Source organism: Chamaea fasciata, unplaced genomic scaffold (assembly GCF_029207755.1).
Source record: "Chamaea fasciata isolate MVZ Bird 193981 ecotype frontalis unplaced genomic scaffold, bChaFas1.0.hap1 SCAF_1, whole genome shotgun sequence".
Lineage (NCBI taxonomy): Eukaryota > Metazoa > Chordata > Aves > Passeriformes > Sylviidae > Chamaea > Chamaea fasciata.
The window spans coordinates 51,923,130-51,933,753 of record NW_027094086.1 but is presented as its reverse complement, the minus strand read 5'-3'; the positions used below and the strand labels follow the sequence as shown (position 1 = coordinate 51,933,753).

The following is a 10,624-nucleotide window of genomic DNA, read 5'->3' as shown; positions in this document are numbered from 1 at the left end:
CACGGCCTGGTGTCGTTAAACAACACATGAGGTATCATCCCACAGAGTAAACTCGGAGGGGAAAAAAAGCAACAACAAAAAAAACCAAAACAAAAAGAACCGGAACAAACCCTGGATTCAAATCAGAGAAGCCAAGAGATCATTATCAACGGGACTGAAACATTCGGAGCAATAAAACTTACGCAGAAGCTGCAGTTATAAAAACTCTCTTGCACAAATCCTGGGAAATCGTTTCTCCTTATAAAGAAGAAACAGGCTAATGCTAAGAAACATCTGTCTTCAGATCTCCTTACAAGATCCTGCCAAAATATTTTTGTCTCCTGCATCCCAAGTATTTTTGTCACACACTTCTTTTCTAACACAGCCAAGACTTGTGCAACCCAATTTGTGTTCTGTTCTTTTTGCTAGCCTCTTAATTACTCCTTTCTCATATTTCTGCCACTTCTAGTCACGTCTGTTACTTTTTACTACTCTAGTAAGTATCTGATAGAAGTAACTTGTACCCATTTACTAGTTAGCATCTTGCAGCTTCATCCATTTTTTCCTCACCTTTTCAAGCACATAATACAGAAGCTATGTTCAGAAAGATGAAATTTGAGATGAAATTTGCTTTTTCCTCAATAGTCTCAATTCTGAATGAGGTCAGGAAGATATTCCTTGTAATAAAAGCAGGAACAACTTCTCCTTTCACAGGTACCTAACAAATTGAAAGTGGAAAAAAAAAAGGTGACAGAGGAGGAACTACATATTAATTGGCTTTTCTGTGCTTGAGTTACTATTTATTCTAAACTGGCACTGGCAGTGATGTGCAGATGGAGCCTGCTGTCCACAGAGTCTCTTGTTCACTGCCCGTCTGCCCTCTGCCCCAGGAAATGTCCCCTGGACATTCACACAAGCACAGGGAATAAGTTCTCTGTGGTAGCTCACCTAGTCATTAAAAATCAGTCCAAACCAAGGATTTTAAATCTCTTATTTTGAGTAACCAGCTGTCCTGCCCAAGCCTCATTGCCTTCAGAAATAATTTCACAGACATCAGATCCCAAGCATTCTTGAATAATTTACGGCCTGGAGGGTAACAAATCTTTTTCATGAATATCTGTAACCTCCTACTAATGAATAATTAACTGTCTGCTCATTTACAGTACCAAGAATAAAAAAGCATTGAATTTCACAACATGGAGATTTTTTTTTAACTCTTCTATTGAGTCTCCTTATTTTTCCAGGAATGCTAAGGTTTGATGTGTCAAGTGTTCCAATATTAAGAAATTTCAACTAATAACATGACCAATAAAATTTATTAAGTATTATATTTACAACTATTTACATATCCCTTCCATAGATTAATATTAAAATAGACAATATACAATTTAAGAATTTTAATTCAAAGGCATTTTGTTGGAAAAAAATAGGCTCTATTACGAGACCACCATATAAGAGCAAAAGGGGTTTTTTTTGTTTTACACAAAAATATTTTCAGTATTGGAAGTCATAGGTATGGCATTACAACAGCAGACTAATATGAAGTATGATTTTGTAAATATTACAACAGTTTAGGTATCAGTTATTGAAGGGAAGGAGTTCAGAGTCCTGTGGAGCATGCAATACAGTTCAATCCTCTTACAGTTATGGTGATGAAACAAGCAGCTAAATCAAACGCATGCCATACAAAAAGGAACTGCCAACCAGGAACACACTACACTTAATAAAAACGACAACTTTGGTCCAATAAAACATTAGACAAAAACAGTTTTACAGTTAAAATATCTATTTTATACAGGTTTGAACATTAATTACAAGACTATTTACATTTGCACAATATGTATAAAATAAATTATTTAAAAATGAAGACAATATTACATCTTTTTCCAAAAAGAAATCTGTACAGTAATTTACAAAACATAATAAGATTGATTATTTTCCTCCAAGTCTTACACTTTCTTCCACAGGCTTTCTCATCATTCTTCTGTGGGAGTTCAACTGTTACTAAAGTTTCATAATACAAAGCTTTATAGCAGATTTTAAGTATCGTTTGCTTTTTGGTGGATGTTTTAGTTATTAACAGCTTCCAGCGCTGTAAACTCACCAGGTTTTGTCATCTTTTTCAGCAATAAGCTCTAAAGCTACAGGCAATTTTAAAATACAGATAACAGCAGTTACTGGGAATCTGATTTAAAATTAGCATCCATCTGCTGTGATTGAAGAAATATCTGTGCCACACTTCTCTGTAGGAACACCTGTATTACTGAGAAAGGTAGTATTCCACAGAATTAAGTGCTCTGTCTCAAAAGAAAAATACCTTTGTGCATCACTGCACCTCAGTCTCTAGCTGTCCACGGGCAGGGGCGAGCCAGATGGTGCTGGTTGTCATATAGGTGTCAATTCAAAGTCATCATTAACATCAACAAGAGGAACATAAAACTCCTGAATTTCATAAATGCTGATAGATTTGTATGTAGCAGGATCAAGCTCTTGCAGTTTAAGCTGCCACTCCAGTCTCTGCACCGCGTTCAGCGCTGCTGCTTCGTGCTGCTGCCTCATCAAAAGGCACGTCTGGTTTAAAATCGAGAAAGAAATTGTTGAAATATTTGAAAAAATATTACTGCAACAAGTCTGAACACAGGAAATATCTCTATGAGCCTCTCTGGTAATAGTAAATAACTTTCCCAGTACATATTTAGAAATTTGCAGAATATTCCATTACATTACATGGCAACAAAAGTTAGGTTTTCTCTATAGTGATAGGCCCTCCTTTGTGTTGCCGCCACAAAAGCCCATGACACTGCACACAAATCTACTATTTATTCATTTCATCTTCATAACGACAGTAATTTTGGTTTGGTTTTTTTTTAAAGTGGGAAGACCAAGGAGTGTACCTTTAATTTGTCAAACTTATCATCAACGTCCTGCAGCCATGACATGAACTGTCTTGCATTAAATCGATCCCTCACCGATGTTTTGCTGTCATCAGTCTGAAAAAAAAAAAAATTCAAACTTGATGATTCCATCTTAAACACACTTTAAAACACAAAACCTACTCTGTGGGACATGAACAATAAACAATCCCACAAACACTGCTTCCCATGGAAAAACAGATTCAAAGTACAAAGGGATATAAAAGTATAAATATTGACCAACAGTTCTACTGTGAGCCAGCTGCTCACTAAAACTGGATATTTTCAGATTCCCTCAAGCTATTTACTGTGCTCTGGTTTTGAATTTAGAGTGGGAGGCTTAAAGATTTATACCTTAAAGTCTTAACTAATAAAAGGCAGATCCTTCCACAAAATTACTGTCTCTCTTTTTTCTCTTTAAAGTTCAGTAACAAATCAAATCAATATCCCTCAGGGAAAAGCAAAAACATTAATAAAGGAAAACTTAAGCAGCCTGATTTAACTGACTACACAAGTATTGAATGCAATTAAAAAAACATTTTTGCCATCACAATCCCCAGAAGAGGATTAAAAAAAGTGAGCAGACCTGTCTTATGTCCTGCTTAATGAAATAGGGTTGGGTTTTTTTTCAATTTCAACTATTTCATAAGGATTTGGAATGTCACATCTGCCCACTGTGAGCAACTAGATATACTCTATACATAGTCCTGAAGCCAGACTACGCCAATCATTTAAATAATAACCACCAAATACAACAGGCTGCTGTTCCTCTTTCAGGGAGAAAAGAAGACACTGCAGGAATTTGTACACTGTAGCAGAAGGAACAAAAAGAAGCCCAACCAAATGTGCGAAGATTGACCTTCCTAGAGAATAAAATTAGTATTTGCTAATGGGAAAACAGGAAAATGGCAGAATTACAAGACAATGTTTTCTTATGCATCTACATTCTTCCCATTAAACAAATTTAAATCAAACCATCAAGTTGATGGTTGTTATCAAGTATAAAACATTGATTTCAATTACATAAAATTTATTTCATAATTTGCTGAACATTATATGCAATGTAATTTCCTAAGAAAAATTACCACAGACTGAAACAAGGCTGTTCAAGTAGTGAGGGGAAAGGAGAGGCATTTTATTACTCCTCTTGTTATTATACAGATGGTCAAAAAAATGGCAATACTTGGGGGGCACACACAACACCTCAACTTCTCCCCCAACAAAGACTCCTTTCACTTCACAAAATTCAAATACAGAATCAGCTTACTTAAAACGAACTGTAAAATGTAATCTACAAAAATGCAGTTATGTGCACGACTCATGTATTCCTCATCTGTAACAAGCTCAAAGCCTATGAATTGGAGCAGAAATAAAGCAAAGGATATTCGGAATTTTGAAAGAGAAAAAATTTTGCCCTATCAGTTCGAAGTACTAGGGAAATTATGCAAATTTAAATGATGCTTTAAAAATTTATCTGCATGAATCTTTAAATGAGACAACAATACAGTCTCCAAAAACTGCTGTCTCCTACTGAATCACCTCATTGGGCATAGCTCTAGTTCTTTAAAAACCGGGGAAAAATGTAGTAACTGACTGAGGAAACACTGGAAGCTGTAATAATTCTACAAAGTGCTCCAGAAGTAATGTAAAATCTCCCATATGTTGGAAATGTACGTGTTTCATTTTAAAATGCCCAACATCCAATGCATCAACACTTTTATTACACCCAAAACATTTCCTCCTTGCATTATGTGCTTCTCACAGTCACTGTAACAGGTGTCGAATGCTGGTTCCGTGTTTGTTAGTTGGAAAAGCTGCCCACAAAATACCAGCACCATGAGATTATTTTCTCTTAGAGATACAGCTGCAGCCAACTTTTGAGTGACAGTCCATACAACACACACAGATTGTGAAGCACATTGCTTATTTTATGTTTTAATCAGGACTAAATACCCACACCGAACATGTAAATAACATGGCACAAGTAAGTCATATGGAGCCTGAAGTAATTCTGAAAAAGGTTATTTCATCTGGTAGCATTCAACATTTCACTGTTGATCATCTGATTTTTATGGTACAGTTCTAGTGACTGTCTTGTACAGAGGAGGAATGTATAATGTGGATACATCCATAAAACATTTCCAAATTTCATAAAGCAGTTTCATCTCTTCACACACTACTGCATTCCAATTATCTGGATTACTGATAGATGTGATATTCTATGCTGATAATTTCTTAGGTCTTGTTTAAGCTATATTTGTAAGCTGTAGAAACATCTTCTGTTTATGACTGAAATCTGTTTTTTATAACAAAATCAGCAGAGGAATTTGCTTATTTAATCCATCTCATAATTCCTGGAGGTAAAAGAAAACCAGACATGGTACAAAACCGTGTACATACACCCATATCCTCCTATAACTGTACACCCAATTGAGGCCCAATATAAGTAACAACCTATAGTGGGCACAGTCTTAATTCCAGACAAATCAATGACAATTTTGCTTAAGGGAACAGAATTCTCTCTGAATGCTTGAGCCAGGTGAGCCAGACCTTTTTGTCTGAGGGTGCGAAGGACAAATCTTTACCTGAGCATCCAGAGGCACATTGTACACCTCAGCATCCAGCAGCACAGTGCAGGCACTGAAGGGCAGAGTTTGATTAGCCAAGGTCCTGGCTGCTCGGTAGTGAACACGCAGAACCTCTTGCTCATTAGAGACAATAAGTTTTTCCTAGTTAAGATATCAACATATAAATACACATTTAGTAAGTTTAGCATTCATAAAAATGTCCACTAATTTAAACATTTCTTTTTACGGCTTACACTTTTGAACATTGTGAGAAATGGGCTGCTGAAGGTAGGAAGGGTTGTTCTGATCAAATCTGAAATTTCAATTTAATGATGCAAAGAGTGTCTTGTGGATGTCAGAACTGAAAACACCTTCTCTTTAGCCCCAGCCTCCACTGATGGCTGAATGCTTCCATTTACTGAGGCAAGTTCTGGTTAATGAGGGTGGTGAAAGATGAAAGGTAGGAGGAGCATAGGATTGGGACACAGATTTGTGAATGTTAACTGTATGAAGCCTTTTTATTCCAGGCACAGTGGCCAAACAAACTTAGGCAGAAATACAATTTGCAGGATATTATTTTTTTCAAAACAACATGCAGTAACTCCCTAAATTCACAGCTGCAGAAATGTTCTTTCCTAAACTGAGACAAGAAAAATACAACTCACTTGACAAAGCTTGACTTACAGTTGTATAAAGTAGATTTCATTTGAAGAACAGCCCATTTGAGCAAAATAACTACGAATATGGACAATATATTAAGACACAGAAGAATGTTTGTATGTGTTTACTGCTCTGCAATAAAATGGCTCTAATTTTTATCAAAGGGAGGTAGATTATATAATATTATATTTCCCATTTTTCAGAAAACAGGAAAAGGAGCACCTTCCCTTTGGTCAGAATCATAGAATCTGGGTTGGAAGAGACCTTAAAGATTATCTAGTTACAATTCCCCAGCCGTGGGCAAAAACACCTTCCACTAGGACCAGTTTGCTCAGGGCTCCACACAGCCTGGCCTTCAACACTGCCAGGGATGGGGCATCCACAGCTTCTCTGGGCAACCTATTCCAGTGCTTCACCATCCTCACAATGAAGAATTTCTTCTCAATATCTGATCTAAATCTCACCTCTTTTGGTTTACAACTGTACCCTCCCCTTGCCTTATCGCTATTTGCCTGTGTTAAAAGTCACTTTCCCTCTTTTATATATGCCCCTTTAAATACTGAAATGCCCCAATGAAGTCTCCCTGGAGCCTTCTCTTCTCCAGGCTGAACAGTCCCAGCTTTCTCAGTCTGTTCTCCACAGGAGAAGTGCTCCAGCCTCCTCATCAGTTTCATGGCCCTCCTCTGGACTCACTCCAACAGGCCCATGTCCTCCTGCTGCTGGGGACCCCAGGGCTGGATGCAGCACTCTATGGGGGGATGCATCTAACCAGAGCAGAGTAGAGGGACAGAATCACCTCCCTCACCCTGCTGGCCACAATATTTTTAGTTGCAACTTACTTATTTTCAGTCAGAACTTGAACCATGTTTACAATCTTTGTGCTACTTATTTTATACTTCTCACTGAAATACTAAATTCAAGTAAAACCCCTCTATCAGCTGGGTTTGTTGAGTCACATTGAAACTGTCAACTGAAAAAGCACCACACTGGGTTTGATGTGGCAGCTCCTTGTGTAACTATGTGGAAATCCTTATGATACAACCGTGTCAGAAATGAGTCCTGACTGTGCCCACAAGCAACCTGGCTCACGATACTGGCATCTAAAGCTAGGTTACCAAGGAAAAAGGGCAACCTAAAAATAAACCATACTCCTAAACAAGGAATACTTTCTCTGCTTCTGTGCTCAAAATCAGTGATACCTGTAGATGTAGTTCTAATATAATTTTACCCAGTTTCTGAGCAGAATATTGCCAAACATGTTTTAGTCTTAGAGCCACACATCTCTTCCCAATACAGAATTTACTATGTCTTCAATTCTTTTAACTCAGTCAATTTGGTTCTGAAGTCTACAATCACCATTAGCTTTCAAAACTGCAGTGTGAAGCTTCCTTCCCACTGCCTCTAGGAAAAATCTGGGACAGAACTTAGAGCAATTAACAGGAAAAACCTGCTACCTTACCAACTTGAGCCTTCTGCTAACAGCTTAGCTGTTCCCCCACACCCCCAAATTTGAAGTTTCTCCAACTAATAAATTTGGATAGAAAGAAGTTTACTTCTAAACATTGTTAAATTGAGAAAAGTGTAGTCTGTTCCTTGAAAAGGCAAAAAATCCTAAATCTTACATCCAGGACATAAAAAAATAAATTAGTCTTACCCTTTCAATACTGTGCTGCAAACGTAGTTTCATCCTTACAACCTCCTGTTGTTTAAATAGTTCCTTAAGTGGGTCTGACAGTGATGGAGGTGGTGTAATCTGTGTAAAAAGTTTTATAAATAGTATAGTGAATATGTATTTAACATGTTTAGCATAGCTTATGGGATCTATTAAAAAAAAAACCCAAGAAACAATATGCAAGGCATTTTTAAAGAAAAATATGAGCTTTTTACTTTCCATTATATGAATTCAATGTGTTTGCAGTAAAAGGTTTTAAGGATTCCATACCATAAAATTAATAAACTCAAGTGAAAATGGTGTTTCAAGCTGTTTAGTGCTTTTAACCAGTCATTATGAGCATTCCATAGCTGTTCTTTTTAAAAGCCTATACTGTAGAATATAGTAAGAATACAACTTGCTTTCAGTTTTAAAGAGCCTTTAAAGCACAGCTGTTCATTTTGAGAAGATTAAAAACTGCCTAGCAAAATGCAAGAGCAAAGTAAAAAAAAGAAAAGTATTGCTAAAAAACCCCAAATCACTTGATATATTCACACAATAGCAACAGCATTTTATACTACACAAAGATAACCAACCATACTCCTAATCTTGCAATCATGCAGAACACAGGCAAGTACAAAAAGTAGACTAGAGACCCCGACAGTAGCTTGAAAAAGCATTTCTTCCTGTCAGTTATTCAAATAACTTTTTAAAAAAACTTATTCCTTAAAAAGAAAATAGATTAAAAGATCAAATAGACTTGAGTGACATGTCAATGCTGTTACTGGTTTGCTATACTATAAACATTTTGCATCTTCAGTCAATTATAGTAAACAACCAGAATTACTGTCTGGTCTGAGCTGTATGAAAAACACTGACAAGGCACCTGGAGCCTCTCCTGGCAACTGCAGAAATCAGATGCTTTTTAAGAAGTAACTAATAAACATCTTGGGAGTTTTAAGGCTCCACCCAAAGTTTACTTTTCTTTATGCCAGCTCTATCTGACAGTTCAGCATGGGTTTTAACAACTGACAGATCTAAGAGCCCTGATACTGCTTTGGAAAGACCCATTCAAACTACATGAAACACTACCTACTACCACTGATACTCAACAACCACAGCTCAAACACATTCCTCCAGTTATGATACCCTACCTCACGCCCAACACTAAGATAAACAACTCTTTTCAGTAAAATAGGACCTTCAACTGTCAAGAAGTAATAAATCCATTATGGAAATACACACACACTGTAGATTAAACTAGATGATTAGTATCAATCTTGCACCTACACATTCCACTAAGAAAATCATTTCTCTACCAGGAATGCTTGAATTATTATTATATTGGAAAATTATTTCAGGACAATTTTTCCCCCAAAACTGGAAGTTAGCCAATGTCTCTAGAATCACAGAGCATAATATGAATAACTGATTGCAGTTCATTCTTCAAAATATTATATGGTATAAAATGACATTCAACTCTTTCACATTTCAAACTACACAACAGGATACACTTAATTTTTTTTTTTTAGTGAAAACAGTTTGGCTCTCAAACCAGTAATGTTTATGGCATATGCCATTTTGTGTAAAACATCAGTATTAAAAAATTATATACCCCCTATAGTTTAGTTTTTCCTGAAAATTATGGATTCATGGTACAGTACAATAGTGCTGTCACAGTCTTTCAATAAAATAAGACAAGATGCTTGTAAGTAACATCAAGCTTTAATAAACCCAAAACATCTCCCAAAATCTCCATTCTTTTGCCTACAGAAAAGCACACAGATAAGAAGCAAAATAGACAATCTGTCTATAAATAAGCTTTGGGTTTATGCACCTATATTTTCCAGAAATAAAAATTTTAGAGCTGGCAAGCATCCATATCACTTGAACAATTTCACAGAATCACAGAATGGTCTGGGTAGGAAGGGACCTTAGGGATCATCGAGTTTCAAGCTCCCTGCCATGTGCAGGGATGCCACCCACTAGACCAGGTTACTCAAGGCCCCATCTAATGTGGCAATGAACACTTCCAGGGATGGAGCAGCCACAGTTTCTCTTGGCAACCTGCTCCAGTGTCTCACCACTCTCACAGTGAAGAATTTTTTCCTAATACCTAATCTAAACCTACCCTCTCTTAGTTTGAAGCCGTTCATCCTTGCCCTGTCACTACATTTCAAATATTATAAAATGTTATTCCCTTAAATTTACTGACGGTTTAATTGCACAACAGAAATAAGAATCAACACCATAGAAAAAACATGACGGGGGGCTGATCATCTAGACAGCAGAGTTGTGTGGATTTTTATTTAAATGTGTAGAACTCTGTTTCAGCAGACTATGTTCATCCCTGAACACAGGTTACATCCCGACTTCTGTGACAATGACAGGTCTCCATGACCCCAGAGATCCCTATTGCCACTGGATACATCCAAAACCCCTTCACTCCCGCCCAGCCCAGCACCACCTGCCAAAATGCACAGCTAAAAACTAGGTTTGGTTGCAGTCATTTATGGAATGATCTGGTTTTTCCTCTCTTCTTGGAAACTTGGGAAGAGTGAGCCTCTGATCCTCAAGAGCATGAACACAGGATCTGGGAAGTCGCACACCACCTGCTGGAAATCCCAGCTTGTGAACCAGCACTGGATTCAGACCAAGGAAATTGGTTTCTTTGAGACCAGAAAGTCTAATTTAAAGGTTTTGAGGGAAGAACAGTCAGAGAAGCCTTTCAGACCCTCCAGTCAAAGAAACTATTACTAAAGAGAACACAAAAAACTATGTAGGGAAAATGCAAACACATAGGTAGGACTTGCAAGAACAGAGCATGAAATTGAACACCACCAAAAAGAGGTGCC

At 37.2% G+C, this 10,624-nt stretch overlaps 1 protein-coding gene across 2 annotated transcripts in view; it reads right to left on the bottom strand.

The window, feature by feature from the left end:
• Positions 1 to 1,276: 1,276 nt before the first annotated feature.
• ANKRD12 (ankyrin repeat domain 12) overlaps positions 1,277 to 10,624 on the bottom strand; it is a 59,432-nt gene continuing 50,084 nt past the window's right edge. For both annotated transcript variants that reach the window (XM_066183348.1, XM_066183357.1), the window contains 4 exons: positions 7,773 to 7,871; positions 5,477 to 5,620; positions 2,874 to 2,969; positions 1,277 to 2,550 (listed from right to left, as the gene is read on the bottom strand). In XM_066183348.1, coding sequence (XP_066039445.1) covers positions 2,365 to 2,550; positions 2,874 to 2,969; positions 5,477 to 5,620; positions 7,773 to 7,871 — 525 coding nt within the window. In that variant the 3' untranslated portion in view covers positions 1,277 to 2,364. The remainder of the gene's footprint in view (positions 2,551 to 2,873; positions 2,970 to 5,476; positions 5,621 to 7,772; positions 7,872 to 10,624) is intronic.